We start from the raw sequence: 25,437 nt of genomic DNA, 5'->3' as shown, positions 1-25,437 counted from the left end.
CAAATACCGAGTCACATCAAAAGTCATGTCAACAAAAGGCACATAACAGTACAGAAATTATTAAAAGGACGGGACGTTCTGGGCAAAATTCTGCCTCATTATTGTTTTGCTCAGACACCGGTTACGCGTTCCAAAGTATGCGTAACAGCTGCTAGCCTTTGAATATCTTATTAATCTCTAGAACAGTAGTGCATATTAATGCGATCCAAGCAGTAATGTTTGGCAGAAAAGGTTGGATTGTAAATGGGAAGAACATTATCAATACACATGTGTGTGAAATTAAATGATCTAGCTTCGTTTATCTTCTTGTTTTTCGTAAGTGACTGAAGGAACTCCAACACATATGAAAATACGAAATAGTCGACAAGGAGATGTGATCAGTTGGTTCTTATAGGAATGCTGACAGCCTGCTGAAAATGTTAACCACCAAATTCAAATATATGTTGTCAATGAAAAACTCCAGCATACTGATCACTTGTTCTTCTGTGTAGCATGTTTACAAAATATACCGAATTGTACCCAACACAATAATATGAAGCGTTTGTTACTAGAAATGTGGAACATATTTTTTATATGGGTTCCAGTTTTTCATGTGGTGTGATTGTGTAAAAGGTGTTTAAGAATTTATCACAACGATTCTTTATTAGAACATGCAGATGAGCTGGCAATGTACCGTTGTCTAAACGGAGCTTTGTGAAGTTTGAGTATCGAATACAAACAAGTCGAGTCATCAGACGTGTTATTTAATGAGACCACGAAGGACTTGTAGTTTATCAAGATCTGATCCTTATCAAAGATTAATGATACGAAATGTAGAACAATATTCCACTGTATTCTTATTTTATAGTTATATACGCATATAACAATATATTTTATTAAGATTTATTTAGATATTGGTGTTGAAACAATAATCATTCAAGTAATCAAATGTAAATGGACTTTTAAAGATGTCTGCATTCACATCCGATAGGGCCGCAGAATGAAGCTGCTTGGTTTGGTTCCCAGTTTGGATCAAGCTGATTTAATATTTGTTCCACCTCTGCCACTGTTACTTGGTTTTGACTTGCCACTTGCGTCAAACAAGGACAAAAAAAGTAATTCTTACAGGTTTCTAAACTATTTTGTATTCCTGAAGCAAGTTCCCTCAGTTTAATAGCGTCAGAAATCAACTTACTGTAATCAGTTGATGTAACAAGAGAACAGTCAGGTCGGAAGGGTTCTAATTTTATAAAATCGTATGTCTGTTTGGATGGATATTCTTCCGATATTACACATATGACGTCTCTATCAGTAACTGAACTTCCAAATGCTGCAACATCTGAATCGCTTACACCAAGATACGCATTATGAACAGCATCTAAAAGTCCTGTAAGAGACTCCTCTGTATTACCATTCACAGATTTAAAGACAATTTGTCGCATAAGTCTAGATTTTCTCTGCAACAATGCGTCAAACGAAAGGTCTTGAAATGCTGTATTATTTACCTCACATCGAGGACGGAATGAGTCTAAAGGGAAATAATCGTATTCTGATATATCAGCACGTAAAATAGATACGGTGCACACCAAATCTTTTGATGTCAACTGATTGCCAAAGTTTTTCATAGTCTGTGATGAACTGAATTGCAAAATGCTTTTAACATCATCAATAATGTCTGAAACAGGTTCACTGTTTTCTGATTTAGATAGCGTATTGTTATACAATACCAGACGGGCCCTCATTTCATCTTCAATAACAGTCATATTATTGTCTACGTCTTTCAGAAAATCTATGACGGCAAGCTGGTTTGGGGCTAGTGAAGTTTGAACCAGTTTAACAAAGTCAATGGTAAACAATGGACCATTTGTATCTACGGGAAGTTTTGCTAGTCCTACAACGTCAGAAAAGTTACTGTTTTGTGACGCATTTATCATCAAAGCTTTAAATGGTAAGGTGATATTCTTGAAAATATCAATCGTTTCGTTCCATATTTTAGCTGTTTCCTCTTTTTCTTCGCGAAGTTGGGTTAAGTTGCTTTTCAAGTTGTCATGGTACTTTTGATAGCTTTCACGGGCCTTTTCCATTTCAGTGGCAACTTTGCTCCATTCCTTGACTGTGACATACTGCATAATGCCATCCCCAAGCATACCTATTCCGGTCATTATACCTTGTGACCATGAAAGCTTGTAATTTTTTACAAATTTTGTCCTTACAGCTGGATTCGTTATGAACTGTTTTACGCTATTCATCTTTGCAATGGGCTTTCTGAAGGTATGGTTAAGTTTACCTTTAAAGCCTTTCCAGTTATTAATTCTTTTCCATTTTTTTATGCTTGCTCCAAAACCACGTACATTCTGACCAAAGTTCTTTGCCATTTGTTTAAAAGCTTTTGGTACAAGTTTTAATTTCTGAAGAGTTCCTCTCTTTGTTTCCACATCAATTTCACTGTTCCCCATTCGGTCCCATAATGATGCTTGTGTTGTTGCAAGAATGTCTTCGTTACTTACCATGTTGTATGCATTTTGAAATGATTTAGTAAACTTACTGACGGCTGCTTCCACTAGATAATGAACTGCTATGCCTATAAGAGCGTTTTGTTTATGAGTTTCCAACATTTGGCTCAGGTCGGCAAGTCTGTATTCAAGTTGTCCCATTACGCTATTTAGGTATAGGTCCAATGTAAGATTATTGATTGATGACGAGGCTGGTAACTTAAATTCAAGTTGTGCTACCAAAGTTTCCTCGATATCTTGCAGAGATTCAACCGTCTGAATAGTATGGTTTATATAATATGATATATAAGCGTTATTTGTTGTTGCTGTTTTCAAATCGAAGTAGTTCTTCTTGGCCAGTACATATTCCTGTTCATATTGACTAACCATACCATTTATTATATTGTCAAGACGTTTGATTTCGTCTCTGTTAGTGCAGATACTTTTATAGTATATACACCCATCTGGAAATAAACATATGGAATATTGAAGTTGGATGTATAGAATCTGATGACATTATTGCTATGATATATATATATATATATATATATATAATTTAATTTTGGATGTAACGCGTCTTCTGATTAGCTGACGTTATTTTGTTATGAGCCCATAGACATAATTTAGTCATGTGACCGTGACGTCATCAACGTTTTTTCATGGTTTTCTACGGTTTAAAATAGAATTTAGAATTAAATTATAAGAAATGACTGTAATATTTTTTCTGTCTATGAAGAAATAACATAAAAAATGTGGTGCATACTGTTAAATAACCCGCTACGCGCGTTATTCAGTGTGCACCAAAGTTTTTTTTATGTTATTTCTTCATAGACAGAAAAAATATTACAGTCATTCCTTAAATATAAAACGGCTAAAAACAGAGAACTGAAAAGTTATCCAAAACCACGAATGCATACACATACAGCCAATAACGACCATCTCTGGTTCATAATTTTATGTATGATCGACATGTTTTTGTTCAAACTAAATGGTCAATAGTCATATATTAGGTTGATATTTTTTCTGGTTAAAGAGAAATAAGCGCAATTCAGAAACAATTTTCATCGCCTATTATGCATAAAGGTATATTTGGTAGGTCCGTTAAAAAGGTTAAGGTCGTTTTCTCCGAGGACCTCTAATGTTCCTTTTTTTAATGTTAATAATCAATTGTAAATGGCTTTGTAAATATTTTTTTGTATTATATTGAATTGAAAATGAAATGCTATAGAAGGGTATGTTTGTTGTTTGTGTCGATGGGTTACTGTCTCATTGACAAATTTCAATTTCATGTATTTATTCATATAAATAAGCTCTTTATGTGATAAATTTAATACTTATTGATATTTAAACAAGGGTTAAGCACTAATATGAAGGCGAGAAACACCGGCGATAATTAATGAATTTACCTGATATTGCAGCACCGAGCACAAGTCCTAGGCTTGTTGTTCTAAGCAATATTGATGAGCCTGTAACTAAAATGAAAATATGCATGTTAAATTTACGTAAATTATAGACTCTGAAGAGCCTGCGTCGCTCACAAAGGTATATGTGCATCTTCAACAATAGATTATCGCCACTGATCATTGTGGACTAGAATAGAATTCAGGATAAAACTCTCTTTTTTGTTGGTTTTTTATTGTTTATCATTTTTCTGTAACAGTTTCTCTTTATCATTCGAACTAGAGCACTATGTAAAGCTAAATCTTACGAAACACGAGCGATCTGTGCTAGCCCAGTTTAGATGCGGGATATTACCGATCAGAATTGAGACTGGTAGATATATTTGGGAACCAGTGGAAAACAGACTGTGTCGATTTTGTAATTCTCAAAATGTTGAAAGTGAGCTACATTTTCTTATAAACTGCACATTTTATAATGATATCAGACAAACTGTTCTTAGCGGGCTATTAATGGTGCCTGACTATACGCAACTAGATGACCAGCGAAAATTAACATTTCTAATGGTGAACCATCCAAGGAAAATAGCTAAATACTTAGCAGCGTCACTTTTACGTAGAAAACAAACAGTTTACTCTAGTTAACATTCTGAAACCTTTTTTACAAACTTTAGATGAATAATATATGAACTCTTACAAACGTTAATTCTTAATCTATAATCATCTGTATTTAAATTTAAATTGGCAATTGACACGTGATATTAGAACATTTATATTGAAATGAAAGTAAAAGGTGACGTATTGGTCCATTGGGCCGGGTGTATTATATATGTAATTATATTTTGTACAAATTTATATATTTATGCTGATTTACACATGTCACTATAATAAACAATTTACTTACTTACTTACTTTACTAAAAATACATTATCTTTAGTGTTTGCCCAAAACAAATTAAAAGGTAAACAATCGTAATTAAAGGACACTCACTCCTATTAAAGGTATACCAGCAATTTCAACAAAACTCAAACCATTTGAAGACCTTTTCTTGCTGATCCTGTTTTCTATTTAAAGTGTTTCTCTATCTTTTATAGTTTTCAAGGTAATAGGCAAGACGACAAATTAAAAAAAGAATAAACATTTTAATTAGAGACGAGAAACCCAGAAAGGTTTCGACGGACGATTTCAGCCTTGTTGATTTATTTGTAGATCTCATCTTGCTGATAATTTTTGTTATTTAACGTGCCTTTCTTTCTATTGGAGTTTTCTAGATGATAGGCAAATAAAACGCACAAAAAAAGTAAGCATAATCATTAAAACGCAATAAATAATATAAAAAGTCGGCAGACGCTTTCGACCATTTGACTTTTTTTGTGGATTTTGTGTTGCTGATCATAACTGCTTATCTAAGTTTTTATATATCATTCATAGTTTTAAGATAACGCAAAACAAATGTGTTAATATCGTCATTAATGGGCAAAAAGTCCAATAAGGAGTCAATTGACTATTTCTGCCAGGTTTTTTGTTAATCTTTTACTGATATTTGTTTCTTATTTAAGTTTTTATCTTTTTATTACTGTTATAAGGATACCCAGCTAAAATATGTTTATTGTATTAATATTTTGGAAGCTGTCAAAAGAATTCAAAACCTTCAGTTTAAATTAAATTGTCAATATTTTGAGTTAGAGATGATGACGTTTTCTATAATTTTGATATGATGTGTCCCAAAAGTAGAACACCACACTGTAAAAATATTATTAAGAAAGCGTAGGATGGATTTTTATACTTTCATGTATTCTCTAAAAGAAATTACTACGAAATAGTTCTCGGGTCACCTGATGGAAAACTATTTCCAATAGACATTCGTATGCACGAGAATCATGCTTTACGTTGTTTTATATTGGTCTATAAAGATTGATCAGCACGAGCCAAACAAACATCCTGGAGGAGGAACCCAGGTGTACCGGAAGCAGTTATTGATTTGAAATAACTTGTAGGAATGCAAAAACGTCTGCAACTTATAAACACTATAATTGAAAATGATATGATTGTAATACTTACATATAAGGGCACCCCATCCTCTTCTATAACGATGTAATAGGATTTCGTTATCTGAAACGTTATGAAAAATTTATATTATTATATTTAGAAGTGAAAGCGATTTCTAAAAAAGTTTTTTAATTCTTGAAAATTTCTTTTAATTATGGTGAAACAATGATTGAATCCTTCGACTCAGAAATTAAGTAACAAGCAAATTTGTGGCATAATTTATTTAGGATTTATTTAGATAATTCATTTTCTATAATATTTGCAATTTCATGATTTAGAATATATTGAAAATAAATGTCTATGGTTGAAGACTGTATGATGAATGCTGCATATTTTAATGGTATCGTGTTATTTGGTCTCTTTGATTCTACAGATATTTTAACTCAAAAATATTATCAACATATACTTTATGTTTAAAAAATAAATACTAAGTTGCATAATATTATATATATATATATATATATATGTTGTGTACAAGTTGTATTGTTGTACAAATTATAATTTGTACAGATTTTTTGTACAAGTTTTCACTGATGATTTATGAACCACTTAACACAAATGGATGATGAAAGCACACAGTCTTATGTTTTCCATATTTCTGTCATATTTATATATCGTTGCGAAATCCGTCATGTTTTTTTTTATTCCTGGTTTATCACGCGTTACGATATGCCATCCAATACCAATCATGCCCGTTTCTGGTACTTAAAGTGTTTCCTGTCACCTACCTTGGCTATCACCAATCCCTACGTCGTCAGTAACTTTCTTTGGTAAAACATTTGCTGTTGATAAAAAGAAATTCAATAAATTATACATATAGTCTAAACAGATATTTTAGTACAAGTTTTATAATTTTTCAGCTAAAAGTTTAGATTTGGCAATTAAACCAACAAAAAGGAAATATAGTACATCTATTTATATTGCCATACAGACATGACAGAAGCAGTGCTGAAGTATCAATTTAATGACAACAAAATAGATGCAATTGAGGATCATTCGAAATGCACAACTACAAAATATTTTCTGAAAATGTTCCTACATCTGTACAATTTCAGATAATGCATTCCTGTTTATCAAAACAAATTTCTCTTTTTAGAACAATTAAAAGAATAAAATAACATCTACGTAATTTTAATCAGATATAGCCGTCTCATATCATCGGGGCTGACGTCTCTCAGGTAGGAGAAGCCTACATCTAAATTTATTCATTATAATGCACATTAAACATTTTTTTTTAAAATCATTTGGATTGACAACATACAAATAAAGTGAAATATTATAACAACGATTATTCCAAATTACTTTACAGATGAGCGTAATGTAGAGAACATCAACCACAGAAATATACGACGTATTTACATAAATAATTACAACCTGTCCTATATAAAATTGATAAGAAAAAAATACATTACCACTGCAAGCAATAATAATACATAGTAACCACACTACTTTCATCCACATTCCAAAGTCTAAAACTGCAATAAATAAAACAAATAATCATACTAATAATAACATTGATCGAAAATTGAAGTGAAAGTCAGATTTTATTCCGAACGTATTTCAATGTCCTTTTTTATAACCTTCAAAATAGTTGTAACTTATTAAAGTATACACTAGTGTTCTTACCCTTGTGTAGAAATTATTAAGTGAAAAATAAATGTTAAAGATTTTGTTTCATATTTATAGAGAAATAATAATTGTAAACATAACTATATCCTTGATAAATGTCTGTTATGACAAATGACCACACCAAACAAATATCCGTTTGACATCTATTTGACGTAAAAGGTCATTAAAAGTTGGAAAATAAACCACAAATAAAAGTGCTTTTAAAGATGTTTTCCTTAGATTGGAAGAAAACATTACTCATTGAATGTTTGTAAATAAAGATTTCCGGTCATTGTAAAATTGACGTAAACAAAAGTTCACGAACCCCTGTAGACATGTTGTAACAATGTCCACAACTTTTATGGATCTAGCTTCGGAATAGTACGGGAAAATTCGACAACATTAGAAGATATATCAGGTTATAGTGCAAAATTGATATTAAACTTGGAACCAGTTAAATTTAGAGACACTTTGAGAACATTCTTACATTTGAAATTAAGAAACAGTCTGACTTTCTAATTCCCTAATACATTTTATTGATTGATTTATTGACTTCGTTATAGATGATGTCTTTATGAATTTGATCAGGCTTTTCATGGTTTTACTTCTGTCCCAAGAATATTACGTGTGATAATATTTTATGAGGTATACGAATCCGGCTTTGAAATCATCAAATTGGTCTTTAATGTACATAATGGGCAGATCGGTTATATTTTGAATTCATTTACTCATGATTTCGTTTGGTTGAAATTTGATGATATAAGCTTTGTAAAAAAGACAACAAAATGATATGTCCTGCTATTATAATTGTTTTCCAAGGAATCAGTACATATGATCTGTAAAGTTTCTTAACTTTCTCAGGAATGCAATATTTTTTGTTAATATTGTAAACAATCTGTGAACAAGTGAGAACTTGCAAATCACGTGCCTTTTAATTGAAACAGAGACATACATGTGTATATGTGTATACAAGTCTTTGATTGAAAATTATAAGTGATTCACCATTTTTTGTTGTTGTTAAAATAGTGTATATTGTTTAACAGCGACTAAGATTATAACACAATGTTGACTGTTGTACCCCTATTTTGACATTTTTACCTATTTTGTCTATTTGTTTTGCTCACATATTGCTGTAAATAATAATGGAATTCTTTGTGACTGTTATACCAGTGAGAGGTTTAGCTAGCTATGATACCACGTTTAATCCACCAAGTCCTATATGGAAAGAAATGCCAAAACCAAATCAGGAATATGACTGTTGTTTACCGTTTGTTTAATGTGTTTGAGCTTTTGATTTCGCTCTTTGATAAATAACTTTCCATTTTGAATATTTCTTGAAGTTTTGGTATTTTTTATATTTTAAATATATTTCACATAACATTCTTAAATTACATAACATGATATCAAATTATATTTGAAGCTAAGAAATAATATGTTAAAAAAAGGTCTTGGCAAACACTCGTAAATTTTAAGGGGAAACACGATAGGTGGTAGTGGGTAGTGGGAATCGACCGCTTTTCCAACATCGTTAAAATCACGTAGCTTCACATCGGAAAAAAATGGATCACATGTCTGAAGGTAGTTCATAGGTATACATTTCCTTAGATATATATTTTTTTTATACTTTGCTGAAATGTAGGTTTCACTATGTTTTTTTTTCAAAAATATAACAAGTAGTATGGGCAATCGTGCTTTTTTTTTCAAGCTACGGATCCCTCAAAATTGCCCAAATTTGTTTAGATTGTTCATGCAAAAACACATTTTTGTGCATAAAAAGAAAACTATGAAATATATTTTTTTAAATAAAGTATGAGAAATTAGGTTTTGTAATATGTTTTAAGAAAATAAAAAGATACCATTGTGACACCGAATTTTTCTTCTTGCTACAAGTTAAATAATAAAATTTCCCAATCAATCCAGTATTTTTTTTTTTTGCTAAAAGAGATATTTCTCCTTAAACCGCTAAGTTGAAAAATTGCTTTTAAAAACACAAATATTTAGTATTTGTTTTAACATTTCGAATAATGCAATACCTCACTAAGTTTTCTAAATTTTAATAAACAGTCTAAGTAATTTATTGCAAACCTGTCTCTAAATATGCAGTGCTAAGAACTAGACCGATTGTGTACTGTGGTTGTACAATCCAAGATGGTGGTATGCCATGAATCTGCCTTAATACTTTCCAATTAAAAAGCTTGGTTTTTATTTTATAGGGTAGTAATAAACGCCATTTAAAACACTAATTACATTATTATTATCCTTTTTGTTGAAACAAATTGTGGTCCCTATAGTTACATAGTATTGGTCCATGTGTTTTGGTAAGTAGTCTGTATACTAGAATCCTTGTAACTGGACAGTCATGAACATATTTCGTTCTGTCTTGTAAATCTGAAGGAGCTGAAGTGGATACATTTTGAATTGTTCAAATGAAGAGAAGACAGAGGTTGTCAATGTCCTCAAATTGCCACAAATGCTCTGGATACTGGTGTATAATATTTGAGATATCAGTAATTATGATATGAGACATGATACTAAGGAGGCTGATATGTAGCATTCATTACCGGAGGAATAGTCACAGAATAGCTTAAAGTGTATCCGTGTTCTAGGTTTGTACAAATATATACTATATACTATATTTATCGCTATTTTGTGCATTTTTCCTTTGATCTTTTTTTGTGATATTTTTCATATCATGCTACTCACTTGAGATGGAAAATAATCGCTAGTAACTAAGCAGACACATGGCGTTGCTAACGAAATTGACATGAAATTGACAACGTCGTCTATACCAGTTGTTTGCATGACACGGGTTATGTTCTTCTCATATATGTTATGATAGTATGATACTAAACCACTAACGGGAGGGATTGTGCCTGATATTCATATGATGAAGACATAATCTGTCAATCAGTTTAATTGTAGTCTGGAGCTGGCATGTCAGTTAACTGCTAGTAGTCATGTTATTTATGTATTATTGTCATTTTGATTATTTTCTTTTGTTACATCTTCTGACATCAGACGCGGACTTCTCTTGAACTGACTTTTAATGTGCGTATTGTTATGCGTTTACTTTTCAACATTGGCTAGAGGTATAGGGTGGGTTGAGATCTCATAAACATGTTTAACCACGCCGCATTTTTGCGCCTGTCCCAAGTCAGGAGCCTCTGGCCTTTGCTAGTCTTGTTTTATTTTTAATTTTAGTTTTTTTTTGTATAATTTGGAGTTTAATATGGCGTTCATAATCACTGATAAGTATATATATTTGTTAAGGGGCCAGCTGAAGGACGCCTCTGGGTGAGGGAATTTCTCGCTGCATTGAAGACCTATTGGTGACCTTCTGCTGTTGTATGTTCTATGGTCGGGTTGTTGGCTCTTTCACACCTTCCCCATTTCCATTCTCAATTTTGTATATCCAGTTGTATTGGTTTCGTCAGTATTACTGTTTGTTGTTGCATTATTAGTAATAGTTGACTTTACAGGCATTTAGTCTCCACCAGGTTGATCTATATATGTTTGAGCTTCATTCTTTCACTCAAAGTTATTAATAAATAATATGTTTATGTTGGACACTTATGGAGGCAGCACTTTTTTCTTGTGAGTTGGTATCTGCTTTATTGGATACAGAACCAGTATCTTCAATGAGTATTATTTATCTGTAAATAATTCTATTGGGTTTTTCAATTATGGTTTTTAAGTTTCTTACATAAGAATAGTGGATTGAAAGCCAATATTTTCAGCTATGAGCTCTGAATTTATCATTCCCTTTAATCTGATGTCATCTTATTCCTTTGTATTATGTATTGCAGTTGGTTTTCTAGTAATGTATTGCTACTACTAGTAGTCATGAACTAATTATTTACATAAGTATGGGAAATCATGTGGTGAATTGTGGGCAACTCATTTACAAGTTCAGAGAGTAACATATTTGCATTGCTCAATAAGTTTTTGTTCTTCAGTTAACCTTAAATGTGTAACTCTTCTTTCATGTTCAGTTTGAAAAGTGATAGCATCATCAGTGGTTGTTGTGTATTATGTTATTTGCAGTAGTTTGGTGAGACCCTCTCTTACTGTATGGTGAATTACTCAGATATATGACCTATAGTTAAAAGTACCCAAGAAGTCTTTCATCAATTCTTGTTCAAATTTTTTTAATCAGCCTTTTTTTTTTTAAAGCAAATCATCGTACCATCGGTAGTAAAGTTCAAATATATGTTAACCCTTCTTATTATTTGGTGGCGATTACTTTTTCTGAATTTTTGTATGAGAGTTAGATATGTAATTGTTGTTAAGCTCCCTAATTTTGCAATTAACCTTGACTCTGTTCTACATTGTCTTGCTCATAAAATCTATGTATGTCGATTATTCTTTTCCCATTTGCCCAGTTCCAGGATACTATTGAATATAATAGGACTTCCAGAGTTGTTACTGCAAATCCAGGGTGAGTGTTTATACATTGTTTAATTAAATTTGATTTGATAATTATATCATCAATACTAGATTCGTTATGTTTTCAAAGTAATATTTTTTCTCTGTTGTTGTGGATATAAAATTGTATAGTTTGCCATCTATTTATATTTTAAGTGTCAGTTTTTGTGCTATTTTGCAGAATTGGTTTTGTTTATAGTATGGTAAAACCAAAGTTTTGTTTTGAATATTTGCGGACCGGAAATCCCAACGAAAGTCCCATCCCATTGTCTGATAATCTTCTAAAATATTTCTTAATTGGAAATACAATTGGTGTTTATTTTTACTTTTTGGCATTGTCAACAAATAAACTAAAATATTTTCTTTTAATATGTTTATTGTACACTTCAAAACATAACAAGAGGCTGTCAGAGCGACAGCAAACCGGATTTATTAATATCTATTCGTGTCCTGGCATTTTTCAATATCACAAGAACCATAACTGATGAACGGTTAATGTGAAAATCATCAATATGAAACTTGACCTCCATTTTGTCATCAGTAACAACATATTAAAATTTGAAAAGCTTTGTTTGATTAGTTCATGAGTAAATGCAACAACATGATTGGTAACACAATTTTTAAATCTTTCAAGAACCATAACTCCAGAACCGTAAAAGTCAAAATCGTCATTATTAAAGTTGACCTCCGTTTTCTTGTCATTAACAACATATTAAAATTTTAAAAGCTTTGGTTGAACGGTTCATGAGTTAATGCACGGACAGGACTGGAAACGCCATTTTTCAATCTTTCAAGAACCATAACTCCAGAACCGTAAAAGTCAAAATCGTCATTATTGAACTTGACCTCCGTTTTGTTGTCAGTAACAACATATTAAAATTTTAAAAGCTTTGGTTGAATGGTTCATGAGTAAATGCACGGAAAGGACTGGAAACGCCATTTTTCAATCTTTCAAGAACCATAATCCAGAACCATAAAAGTCAAAATCGTCATTAATGAACTTGACCTCCATTTTGTTGTCAGTAACAACATATCAAAATTTTAAAAGCTTTTCAGAATTGTGAACGGATAAACAATTTTAGAAATGCCTGAGTTTAATTATGTATATTATAGAATTCAAAGCAGAAAAGATGAGGTTTAAGTCTTGTTTGAAAATCATGAGTAATTTAAAAATATATTACGCAAAACAAATAGATAATGTAATTTTATGTTATAATATTAGGAAAATGTGTAAAAGGTCATGTGAAAAGCTTACACGAATAATTAAACTGCAAACAGTGATCTAGCGATCATTGACTGGGTCTTTCGGAGAGTCCTTATAACAATAAAAGTAAATATGCTAATCCAATAATCAGAAAATTTGAGGGTAGTTCCTGAACGCCCACATTTGTAATTTTGCATTGAGTCATAACTTTGAATTATACATCATTATGAGTAACAACGGGTACCGAATCATAACATATACCACAACACTGTATTATGAGTACTGAGCCATAACTTATAACGCAACATTATAATTAATGACAGGCACCGAGTCATAACATTATATCACCTGATTGTACTATACGAGCAATGAGTCATAACCAATAAAACAGCAGTGTGCTACGGGTACTAAGTCATAATTTTTAACACATAATAAGTAACAACGGGCACTGAGTCATACCATAAAACACAACATTGTATTACGAGTACTGAGTCATAATTTTGAACACAAGATGAGTGACAGCGGGCAGCGAGTTATAACACTGTACTTCGAGCACTAAATCAGAACTATAATATATAATATCACAAAAATACGAATAGGCCACCGAGTCATTAAAAATAGTAAACAACTAAACAAATGTAAGTAAATATTTATTACAATAAAATTTTAAAAAAAAAAGAAAAAAATAAGTGTAAATAAAAAAGAAAATATGTTAAGTTTTATATAATGAGATCGAAAAAATGTGGATATTTTCATGTTGTATAAGATACATACATCCATAGCTCAATCTAAGAAATTCAGCATATATCAAATTGTGTTGTAGATGGAAAACATGTTGATGAGCATGGACCCTCGGGACATGTATCATTTGATATGTATTTATTATGCCATATGTGATATAAAATAAAAGTTTGCCATTTTGATGTGAGGATTCCAAATTGTCCTTTCAGTATTGGTTTTATCAATGACATAGGTACATTACTCGTTTTAAGATTTTTCATTGTTGTAATAAATGCAGCGTCAATCTTGGCATTGTTTATTTCATTGACATCAGGTGTGCCTCGGATGCTGCTGAGATCATATCCCCAATAACAATCCTTATTTGGTAAAATGTGATCCGCTATGTATCGTATAACGGTAAACCTACTTCTGAAAATAGTTCCGGTTACTTGGCGGGCAATTCTACACACAGGAATATTAGTTTTCACTCCATTTCTTATTTCATTCGTCAGATATTCAATCTCTTGGCTATCGCAAATGGAGCTTTTTATGTAGTTGTGAACCGTTGTGACCCCTTTACGAATTAAGTTAAGGTCATGACCCCAATAACAGTTGCGATTAGGAAGAACTGATTTGGAAATAAATTTGAGAAGATCAAATAAATTGCTGTACATTTGTTTTGTGAGTTTTGGTTTATACATTTTTATAAACTTAAATATGTCTGATGGTTTCTCCGATTTTTTTAAGATTTTGTTTTTTATTTCTTCCAAAAAAACATTAGCTTCCTTTATTTCTTGTATTTTCAGTTTTAATTTATCGATGCTATTGGACAAAACCGTTATTATTGGCTGTAGATAATTATTTGAAAGGCGCTCAAGAGTGTTGCGGTTTGATTTTTCTATTATGTGGTTATAATAACATCTATATTTAGAATGCCCGTAAGTTTTAGAGACAAACTTATAAAGTGATAGCAATTTTGGTTCATATTGTTTGCCCTTACTTGACAGATCATAGAGAAATTTCACAACATACTGGCAGAACTTTTTCTGAAAAGTCTTCATACTTCTAAATGCAGAATTTAATTGATTTCTTGACTTGATAAGTGTATTTTTCTTTTCTTGTAATTGATCCCGTACACGTGCCTCTTCCTTTACACTAGAAACAACATCAACAATGGCAAACCCAACAGCTAGGACAGCACCGATACCCGATGCGGCTAGTGCTAAGGTAGTAGCACTTGTTGCTACCAATACTGGCAATGTCATCAATATTTCTATAGGAAGGAGATTGACCTGTAAAGCCGCTGCAGATATAGTGTTTTTCACCCATTCATTGTAATCAGATAATATGTCTGCATTAATATAAGAAAAGTCATCCTTAATAGAACTATACAGGTTTACTAAATCTATCAAATTCTTATCAATTGCGGTATCCAGTTCTTTTATGATCAGAATTTTGTCCTTTATATCAGTGACTTGGTCATGGATTTTGCTGGCTGCAGCCTCAATCTGACTTGACTTACCATATTTTGACAGGAAACTATTTCTTTTTCTAGTCACTTCAGGCAGAAGATGCTTTTTTATTTCGTCTCTAAAAAAAACAAGAAAACTACTACATGTATAAATCTGTATAATAAAAGCATAGTATATAATATACTATATAGTATAACGTATACAAACCATTCATAAACATTACCGTATCAAGGAATACTCGAAGATGCTTAAAGTAGGTTGAAAATACTTTACCTGTTGATATAATGTCATAGCTGTTATTCTGCACATCTTGGTCATAACTTGTACAAAGACAAAAAACTACGGAGCTTGTAGTCTTAATTATCATGCCGTCCTATATTTTTGTGTGTACGCAGTACACCATGATCATTACAAAACACGAATGCGTCCATATTACACAGATGCCTCACTCGCACTGTCATTTTCTATGTTTAGTGGACCGTGAAATTGAGGCCAAAACTATAATTTTGCATTATAATTGTAAGGGTCATATCATTGGGAACATGTTTACTAAGTTTCAAGTTGTCGGACCCCAACTTCATCAAAAACTACATTGATCAAAAACTTTAACCTGAAAATTTTTAACCTGAGAAACTTTACTTTAAATTGGGACAGACGAACAAGCGGACTAACGAGAGGACGCACAGAACCAAAAACATAATTTGCTCATGAATGGGGCATAAGAAATACAACTACTGATTGAGTTTAAATTACTAATTAAAAATAATAAAATACGGTATGACTGAAAATGAGACAATTCTCCATCCAAGTCAAAATGTGTAAAAAGCGAAACGCAAAACATTCAATTACACCAAAGATTTGATGGTCAGTTCTTAATCAGTTTAATGATCTTTCATCTTGATTAATGTGACACTTTATACGATACTTGAGTTGCACAGTAGAACTGCAATATCATTTACAAGTTTATCCAAATAATCTAAGACCACCATTAAGCAATATATAATCTAAATTAAGAACAGATGTTTATAGTACGATCTTGTGAGAAACTTTATGTATTGGTCAGTTATATTGGAGTAGTAAATTGAAGAAACATGTTGGTTTATAGAGCTGGAATTTAGTAACGCTTTGTATTGGAAGTTATAATTGTGAACCTTCAATATATTATATACATGTACTTTTATACGATTAAACATGTGAACATTAATTAGACTTAGTTATACATGCAATTCTAATAGTGACTTTATAGTGACAAATATGCCAGTGCTAGTTCCCTACATTAACGGGCAAGATGGAGTTATCGATTCCGGATACATATTCCCGAAATAATGACATGTAGTTCAAAAACACATACACACAATAAAGACCCGTTACACCACATCAACATACGACAACCACTGAACAACGAGCACCTTACATAGGACAGGTGCATACAAATGCAGTCCTTTTAAACAGGCACTAAGTTTCATCCTAATCTGAAACAGTTGTGCAACATTACAACATAAAAAGATACACTATACAATATCAATTGAAATGGCTCAACTCGATCGAAAAGACATATAAACGAAAAACAAGGCTACATACACTGAACAAATTGATTTAATATATAACGCAATATAAGTACAAATTTGATAACACTAACCTCATTTTACAAACCTTTGGATAATATAAACACCCTTTTGTGGCTTGTACAACTTTTAGAGTTGTAGTTGTAACAGCTGTAACTACAGTAATGGTAAAAATAAGAGTACTGAAATATAAAAAATATAATACAATATGCTTAGAGGGGTGGAATGTTTACTCAAATAAGCTAAGTCAACGACAATTACATTTGTACTCGAAATTTAGTGGGCGAAAACCAATATATTGTGGCGTGGTCATTTACATCAAAGATTTGATGGTCAGTTCTTAATCAATGGACAGTTTATACGGTACATGGGTTGCACAGTGGAGATGCAATAACATTTACAAGTTTATCAAAATAATCTAGGACCATTAAGCAATGTTTAATCTAAATTAAGAACAGCTGTTTATAACTCGATCTTGTGAGAAACTTTATGTATTGGTCAGTTATATTGGAGTAGTAGCTTGAAGTACTTGAAGTAACATGTTGTTTTATATAGCTGGAATTTAGTAACGTTTTGTATTGGAAGTTATATTTGTGAACCTTCAAATATATATATATATATATATATGTGTGTGTGTATATGTACTGTTATACGATTAAACATGTGAACAAGTTTTAAAAGTTCATAGAAAACTCACAAAATAAATCTTTTTTGACGTAATCCATGTTCTTCCTCTGTAAATGATGAAAATGAAAAATAAAATAATTTTAATTACTTCAATGCATACAACAAAGAAAATAGGTTTTATATAAAAAGTATGTATATAACAATCCCCTATAAGTACTAAGAGCACCAGTCATGTACACAAACATATGTGAGCATTACTGTGAAGACCAACACATACAATGAGAACTTTATGGTGTTCAGGGGTAGCTTTAACTTCTTGAGACAAACACATATTGAGAACCTTATGGTATTCAGGGATAGCTTCTACTTCTAGAGACAAACACATATTGAGTACCTTATGGTGTTCAGGGCTAGCTTTAACTTCTGGAGACCAACACATATTGAGAACCTTATGGTGTTCAGGGGTAGCTATAACTACTGGAGACCAACACATATTGAGAAGCTTATCTTGATCATGGATAGCTTTAACTACTGGAGACCAACACATATTGAGTAACTTATGATGTTTAGGGGTAGCTTTAATTTTTGGACAACAAACACATATTGAGAACCTAATGGTGTTCAGAGGTGGCTTTTATTTCTAGAGACAAACACATATTGAGTACCTTATGGTGTTCAGGGGTCGCTTTTACTTCTGGAGACCAACACATATTGAGTACCTTAAGGTGTTCAGGGGTCGCTTTTACTTCTGGAGACCAACACATATTGAGTACCTTAAGGTCTTCAGGGGTAGCTTTAACTTCTGGAGACCAACACATATTGAGTACCTTAAGGTGTTCAGGGGTCGCTTTTACTTCTGGAGACCAACACATATTGAGCACCTTATGGTGTTCAGGGGTAGCTTTAACTTCTGGAGACCAACACATATTGAGAACCTTATGTTGATCATGGATAGCTTTAACTTCTGGAGACAAACACATATTGAGTAACTTATGATGTTTAGTGGTAGCTTTAATTTTTGGACAACAAACACATATTGAGAACCTTATGGTGTTCAGGGGTGGCTTTTACTTTTAGAGACAAACACATATTGAGTACCTTATGGTGTTCAGGGGTCGCTTTAACTTCTGGAGACCAACACATATTGAGTACCTTATGGTGTTCAGGGGTAGCTTTAACTTTTGGATACAAACACATTTTCAGAACCTTGTGGAGTTCAGGGGTAGCTTAACTTCTTGAGACCAACCCATATTGAGAACCTTGTGATATTTAGGGGTAGCTTAACTTCTCGAGACAAACACATATTGAGACCTGGTGGTATTCAGCGACATCTTTAATCTTTTATTCAGTTAAAGAAGAAGTAAAATAATAACGAATGTACTAGAATTTGTAATGTCGTTTTTTGGTTATTTAGTATTTACGTCAAACAACGAAAACAAATTGGTTGCATAGTAAAATATCTAGATAAATTTTGACAGCCATTTAACGGGTTTCTAATAGTGGTGATATTGATAAAATCTACGGAAAGACTTGTACGCTTTTTTTAAGTAGTTTTTTTTTTTTATTTAATTTTTTTTCACAGCATATCCTGATTCAATTTGAATTACATACAGTACATGAATATCATAAGAAGTAGAAAATGAAAAAGCCTTGTTTCATTTGGTGCTTATGAAGCGTTTTTTTCTGCGTAGAATAAATTAAGTATGAAATACAGTATCTCAAATTTATTTTATGAAAAACTCAGAGTAGGATATTCCAAACTTAGTAGTCGGTTAAATGTTATTATTTTTATTTGCCAATTTGCCAGTCATCTTTTGAAGCCACAATACATCACTGATATATTAAAATACCTGTAATACACTCCAAACGATAAGTTAAATCTGACTTCCACGTTATACTTGTTCCGGTTTGTCGTGGTATTAACATTCCGGGGTTTCCTTCTTCTGGGTAAGAACCGTTTAACATTTGAACCATGGCTACACTATTACCAGTTTCATTCGTTTTACCTGAAAATATAATTTAAATACACATATTAAAAGCAGAAAATCCCAAACTTTTCTTCAGCAGTTACCAATTTTCCACTTAAAGCAAGTATTTTTATTTTAAATCATGAGATTTGTTATGGTATTTGTAGCTTATATGCTATTTATTTCATTTATATATTTCCGTGTTATAAATGCAACGTTTTGTTGAATTATACCGTAGACTAACATATTTTCGGTAATGTCATTCTGAAATTAACGCTCCAGTGCGATTCATTTTTGCAATACGATTGTAAAAATATATACTTTATGTTGCTTGTGGTGTATATTGTTTAAACTTGTAGTAAATGCATGAGAAAGAATAAAACTGTACATAAAAGAGTACATATATCAAATATCATACATTTCGAGAGAAAAAAACAAACTTGGAAGTAAAACGATATTCATTAAGACATTTCCGAATTTGTATTAAATGCGTTTCCATCATTTTGGTGAACATCAGCAACACTTCTCAATTACTTATATTTTGAAAGTTCGACTCATTATTTTTGTTTTGTTTTCTGAAGCTGTTAGTAGTGTTACTTATATGAAGAAACTTCCATAACTGACGGGATTTCAATTTTTTCATATTATTATCCGTTAAACGTACCTATTGCCCATGCGCCAAGCTCACTTGAATAAAATACTTGAATGTCATCCCCAGCAAGGGAACGATATTTGGTTGTCAGTCCTGTATCATCTCCAATCCTTTCAAATTTAGCTAGAGTTGTGTCAGACGGAAAATCTTTGCCTCCAGTGAGCCGTAACATCTTGCAACCACCTGAATGAAATAAGATGTCGGTGACACTTTTTTTTTTTTTTTTATATATAAAATCAATATCTCCTTTCCAAGTTAAAATAAGGAAAAAAATCAGTTTTGTCTTTTTAAGGATTATCTATTTCCTCAAGTGTAAGTTATTTTAGTTAAAATAAAGAATTACTCTTGTTATTGTTTCGCTATCTAACTTCGACGAGGTTTCAACTCAGGGGCGTAGCTACCCGGAGGCACGACAGCACGTGCATCCACGTCGTTTTCACACACAAAAAAAAAAAAAAAAAAAAAAAAAAAAAAGCAGAAGAGAGAGAGATGAGTTGGTCAATCGGAATCGAAGACTGTTGGTGTCTTTTCCGTCTATCCCGGATATTAGTTTGACAACCTAGTTACAAGTGTTGATGAAGCTGTTCATTCAGAAAAAGATCGTAGCTCCGAAGTTGCGTGCACATTGATTCGGCATGTAAAAATAGAAATGGCAAAACAAAAATTTATAAATTGAATGTTAAAGGAAACAACTATGTTGTCACTTTTTTTAATTGATGAAATATCATTAAATAACGACATTTGGTTTCAAAATAATTGGTTTTTTTTTGGAGATTATGACAAAATCGGAAGGTTACTTGTATCTTTTACAAGATTTTTACTTTTGAATTTGTAATACTCAGTCTAAGATATGTAGTTTTGGAGCACATTTTACAGTGTACAGTTCATCAGTTTGGAATGAGATGTACCAATCGGCATTAGAATTATCAGATCCCTTCGATATCGTTGAAAATATGCCGAGGCGATGTGGTTGACAGACTACCGGAGCCAATCACCCTGCAACCACGCCAAAACAGTATTGGAAAGTCTCATTATTTTTTGCGTTCATATGATAAGGCAACTGGAGAGTGGGGTCGCGTCAAGTTATCAGAAAATCGCTTCTTTGTGCTGTATCTGCTTCATCGTGTTGTAGGAAATATCACAAACGAACAAATCTCAATATTTATAGATTATCGTTGATTATCTCAACGAGATTGATTTTCTCGCTTGAGCTGGTACAGCGAAAGTGAGAAAAGCAATCGAGTTGAGATGACCAATGATAATCTGTTTATCGCTATTTTACTTATGACGACGTTGTCTATTTCAATGTCAATTTCGTTAGCAACGCCACGTGTCCTTAGTTTCTAGCGATAATTTTTCCATCTCAAGCGAGAAGCATGATATGAAAATTATCACAAAAAAGATCAAAGGAAAAATGCACAAAATAGCGATAATGTCTGAAACATACGAAACTGACCTAGCATGTAATTTTGACGAATTCAATTGGGAGGTCGCTCGATGCCGGACACGTACACTGGTTTATAACATCTCGCGAGTGCTACCATGCCATGATGGCCCTGAGATCTATCAGTCACGGTACTACGTATGTAATTGAAAACAAATGTACGATCAACAATGAACAACGAAAGTTACATAGCATTACTGCATATTCATCGGGATTTCAGTGTAAATGTTGACAAAGTAATAGAGAAGTTTGTTTCTGCCCAGACCCGAAGAGCAGCCGGACAATTTTGAGTAAATTCTGTATCACAAATATGTGTTGTTTATGTATTACTATATTCAGAAGATTTATTAATAGTTTTACATTCACAAATTTTTATCTACATATAGCTCCTCTTTTAACCGTCCTATGACCGAAAACCGAAAAAAAAAAATTTGCTGCATAATAGGGTCCCAAAATTTTTTCGCTTCGCTCCGCTCGGCGGTAGTTGCTTCCACATCGTTTCTTTCTAGCTACGCCCCTGCAACTCCACCTTTGCAACGATATGTTTTTCATACCATGAATAGCGGTACATCCACCCTCTTTTTCTGTCCCATTTTTGTAAAACAAAATAAAGTTTGTAAATGTATAATCTACGTAAAAATGACATTGACACAAGCAAAAAAGAAGAAGAAAATGAAATCAGAATTAGAAAAGTAAAACCTACCGCAGGAAACAATATTAGTATCGGGTCCAATCTTTTGCTGACATATTTTCAGGGAAAAATAACACGGTGATTTGTATTGTTTGCCTTTATTGTCGCACACCATCCCTCCTTCGTCAGAGCACCTTGCTGTTCTGTCATCGGCACAAACGCAATCCACGCCATCATAAACTTCCCATTTAGGGCACTGATCACCTATTGATTCAAAATAAAAAGATAAAAAAGTATACATCTCATAATTATGAATTAAATGTTTTTGCAAAAGGTACTTCTATTTATATCTTTATTTATATCGTCAACAGTAACTGCTATGTGTAATCTGTGTTATGTTGTGTATATTTGTTGTTGAAAGTATTCGTATTTTTGCATTTGAGTATCTGAATTTTATAACTTCTTTTCATATTTTCATTTAAAAAACGTTTTATATTTTATTTCAACACTTTAAGAAATAAATAAATTCAAAGGATCTGTTTTCCGCGACTAATGCCGTTTTCAGTTTTTTTCTTTTAGCATGTTGTTTATATCAGTTATATAGACTGTCTCAACTTTGTCCAGAATTAAATACCACTTTTGCATTTAAAACTTTAACTTCAGTGGTCTTATTTTAGAGTTAGTAAATTTACCAATTGTTTTTGAATTTAGGTATTGTGTTAGACAAGAGATATTCGCCATTTCCCTGTTGATTGATACGCTATATGGTCAGGTGTGACTGATCAAAATATTTAAATGAGAGTTACAATGCGGATGTCTTTAGTAGAACACCGAGTTCATCCCGATTTTTTGTGATGTCTGTTGTTTCCGGTGTAGTTTTTTTGTGAACTGCTGTTTATGTTTTAGTAATTTTTATTTTGACCGAACTGCTGTATGAGTATGATTTTCTTACGACTGGTGCATAATGTATCATATATATTTGTTATTTTCTCCATTTTTTTGTGCTTGATTTTAATATTCTTCAAAATATAAACTAACCTTGCTGTAAATCTGTATCAGCACTCACTGACGTCAATGATCTGTTGAAAGCTAGAGCCAGGTCTAAAACAAAAATTAGTTATTTCATATGCACTATTAATAAAAAGTTGCATAATGATCCTGACGTGGACTAAGAAGTAAAATTAAAGACGTTTGACAACTGGCATGATTTTACGAGATGTATTGAAGTAATGTTGTTTTTGCTCTGTATTTTGAATTACGTGAATGGATACCTTAATCAGTTATTGAAAGTTTTAACATGAAGAAATTGAGGTTGACCAGCTTAAAAGACTTGCAAACAAGTAATTAATGCCCGTATCAAAAATGTTAATTTCCAAAATTACTTCATTGGAATTAAAAGACCGGCGCATTTCAAAAAAAAAAAAAGTCCGACTTTCCGTAACGAACAAAACCATTCACAATTTTTCGATATATCTCGCATGCACAACATGACTTGTTAAATATGATATGCTTCTAACACTATGAAGATTCCAGTGAGACCCCCCTTTACCCCGGGACAATAGAAAAGCAAAAATAACAATCCCAAAAATAAAAACTAAGTAATAAACCATATCACAAGCTTCTTTTTATATTATTCGACTTGTCCACTTAGCTAGCAAAAATAACAACCCCCTTAAAGACAAAAAAGATCCCATTTTTTCATTACTATTTTTTGCTAAATTCGTTTATTTTTTTTTTTTTTTTTATGTCGTTTTTATTTTTTAAATGTTCATATAAAACACTTACTTGCTGGTTGCTGGTATAATAGAAACACACAGAAAATGAGCCAGTAGGCCGTATACAATTCTGTTGTACTCTTTGTATTCATTTTCAAAATTATAAATTCGGCCAGTTTACTTTCAAACCCAGTATATATTTACATTGCTTTACCTTCGTCATCGACGGATAATATATCCGGGAAAATTGTCAATAAGGCGGACCTTTCCGGAAAATAAGTCATGCAGGTCATATTTAATTGTTTTGTGTTTATTGATGTGATGTTAAAGGGTGATAGTTATGCCTCTATACGTTCTTATTAAAAGGTTGTCTTCCCATCTCTAAACTCACACCTTTCTTATTTAAACGATATCATAAACAAATATAAAAAGAAGAAAAAGAAAGAAAAAAATGGAAAATCGACAGCAATCATTGTCATTCTGTCTTTGTTTTGTACTGTACAGTGTTTCTTACTCAGGTCTCTTTAATACAAATATTCTTGCTCTCGATTAGACCATGTACGTCAAACTATAAAACGAAAACTTGTTCTTATTTATTTTCACCCTCTACCAGTAAAACTTAAATAAACTACTTCAAACGAAATATTGAGTCTACTCGCTTTAAAAGGGTTATGTATAAATGTATCTAAATAAGGCAATAGTTTTAATGTAATGTATTTCAGTGACAACTTTTAATGTTTTTTGGTTATGTTTTTAATATTATATTAGTGGATTGATTTATTTTCAGCAACGATTAAGATTTTTTTTTTAATTTTGATATATCAATGGATCTAGACGTGTAATGTGAATACAAAGATACTACTGCATATATATGTGTGGAAAAACAGATCCGACTTTACCAAAAGACCTTATAAATAAAGTCTAAATCTTAAAACGGATATCAATCATTTTGTAAAAATAGTTTCACACGTTTAAATTATTCGAGAAAGTAAAGATATTTCAGAATTAACTTAATCACGTGACATTCATCCTCTAAGGTCTTATGATTCAGCTTTTTGTTTGTTTTCGCTATTGTATGTTTATTTTTTCTGTTTACAGTCGTGACCTTAAGAACGGATGGTGGTCATTTTTGCTACACGTCCCTGTTAGGTTTCACATGGTGTCATATACAAATATTACAGTAAAAGTTACTGAAACCCTAAAAAAAAAGTTTTTGGGATCCACCTGTAGCATGGATGTAAACAATCTTCTTAATTCATAATGTTTTCCACATGAAGAGCTATTTAGAAATTTTATAGGCATGTTAATAATTTAGACACATTGTAAAACGCCTGAAAAATTTAGGCATTTTCTAAAATGCCTGCAAGATTTAGGCAATTTATATACTGTAATTTTTTCAGGCTTTTTATATTTTTTACAGGCCTGGAAAAATTGAAAGGCATTTTACAAAATGCCTGAATTATTGTACGGATTGAAATGTACATAAAAAC

General features: G+C 32.1%; 2 protein-coding genes across 2 annotated transcripts; both read right to left on the bottom strand.

Annotated features, from left to right (window-relative positions):
* Nucleotides 1-860: 860 nt before the first annotated feature.
* LOC143067490 (uncharacterized) lies at nucleotides 861-7,572 on the bottom strand. Its single transcript, XM_076240798.1, has 6 exons — nucleotides 7,544-7,572; nucleotides 7,330-7,386; nucleotides 6,646-6,699; nucleotides 5,930-5,980; nucleotides 3,878-3,943; nucleotides 861-2,935 (listed from the first exon to the last, which is right to left on the bottom strand). The coding sequence occupies exons 2-6, from the start codon at nucleotides 7,376-7,378 to the stop codon at nucleotides 942-944; spliced, it is 2,214 nt and encodes a 737-aa protein (XP_076096913.1). The 5' UTR covers nucleotides 7,379-7,386; nucleotides 7,544-7,572; the 3' UTR covers nucleotides 861-941.
* Nucleotides 7,573-13,886: 6,314 nt separating this feature from the next.
* Nucleotides 13,887-24,182, bottom strand: LOC143066369 (uncharacterized). Its single transcript, XM_076239319.1, has 8 exons — nucleotides 24,018-24,182; nucleotides 23,271-23,333; nucleotides 22,305-22,496; nucleotides 20,170-20,340; nucleotides 19,389-19,544; nucleotides 17,609-17,645; nucleotides 16,986-17,093; nucleotides 13,887-15,464 (listed from the first exon to the last, which is right to left on the bottom strand). Exons 1-8 carry the CDS (start codon nucleotides 24,097-24,099, stop codon nucleotides 13,952-13,954), a joined length of 2,322 nt encoding a protein of 773 aa, XP_076095434.1. The 5' UTR covers nucleotides 24,100-24,182; the 3' UTR covers nucleotides 13,887-13,951.
* Nucleotides 24,183-25,437: the final 1,255 nt, after the last annotated feature.

The sequence above is a fragment of the Mytilus galloprovincialis genome, chromosome 3, assembly GCF_965363235.1.
Source record: "Mytilus galloprovincialis chromosome 3, xbMytGall1.hap1.1, whole genome shotgun sequence".
Classification (NCBI taxonomy): domain Eukaryota; kingdom Metazoa; phylum Mollusca; class Bivalvia; order Mytilida; family Mytilidae; genus Mytilus; species Mytilus galloprovincialis.
This window is presented reverse-complemented; position numbering and strand designations above follow the sequence as displayed.

Bases quoted from the DNA above. Each gene is read 5' to 3' on its own strand.
- LOC143066369 (XM_076239319.1), bottom strand. From the start codon at position 24,099: ATGAATACAAAGAGTACAACAGAATTGTATACGGCCTACTGGCTCATT. The intron at 17,094-17,608 runs GTGAGTTTTCTA...TTTATATTTCAG, and splicing joins CGTCAAAAAAGATTTATTTT to TACTCTTATTTTTACCATTA. The intron at 15,465-16,985 runs GTTAGTGTTATC...TGTTTTTTTTAG, and splicing joins CCAAAGGTTTGTAAAATGAG to AGACGAAATAAAAAAGCATC.
- LOC143067490 (XM_076240798.1), bottom strand. From the start codon at position 7,378: ATGTGGATGAAAGTAGTGTGGTTACTATGTATTATTATTGCTTGCAGT. The intron at 3,944-5,929 runs GTAAGTATTACA...TTTTCATTTTAG, and splicing joins AGGATGGGGTGCCCTTATAT to TTACAGGCTCATCAATATTG. The intron at 2,936-3,877 runs GTAAATTCATTA...GTTTATTTCCAG, and splicing joins GCTCGGTGCTGCAATATCAG to ATGGGTGTATATACTATAAA.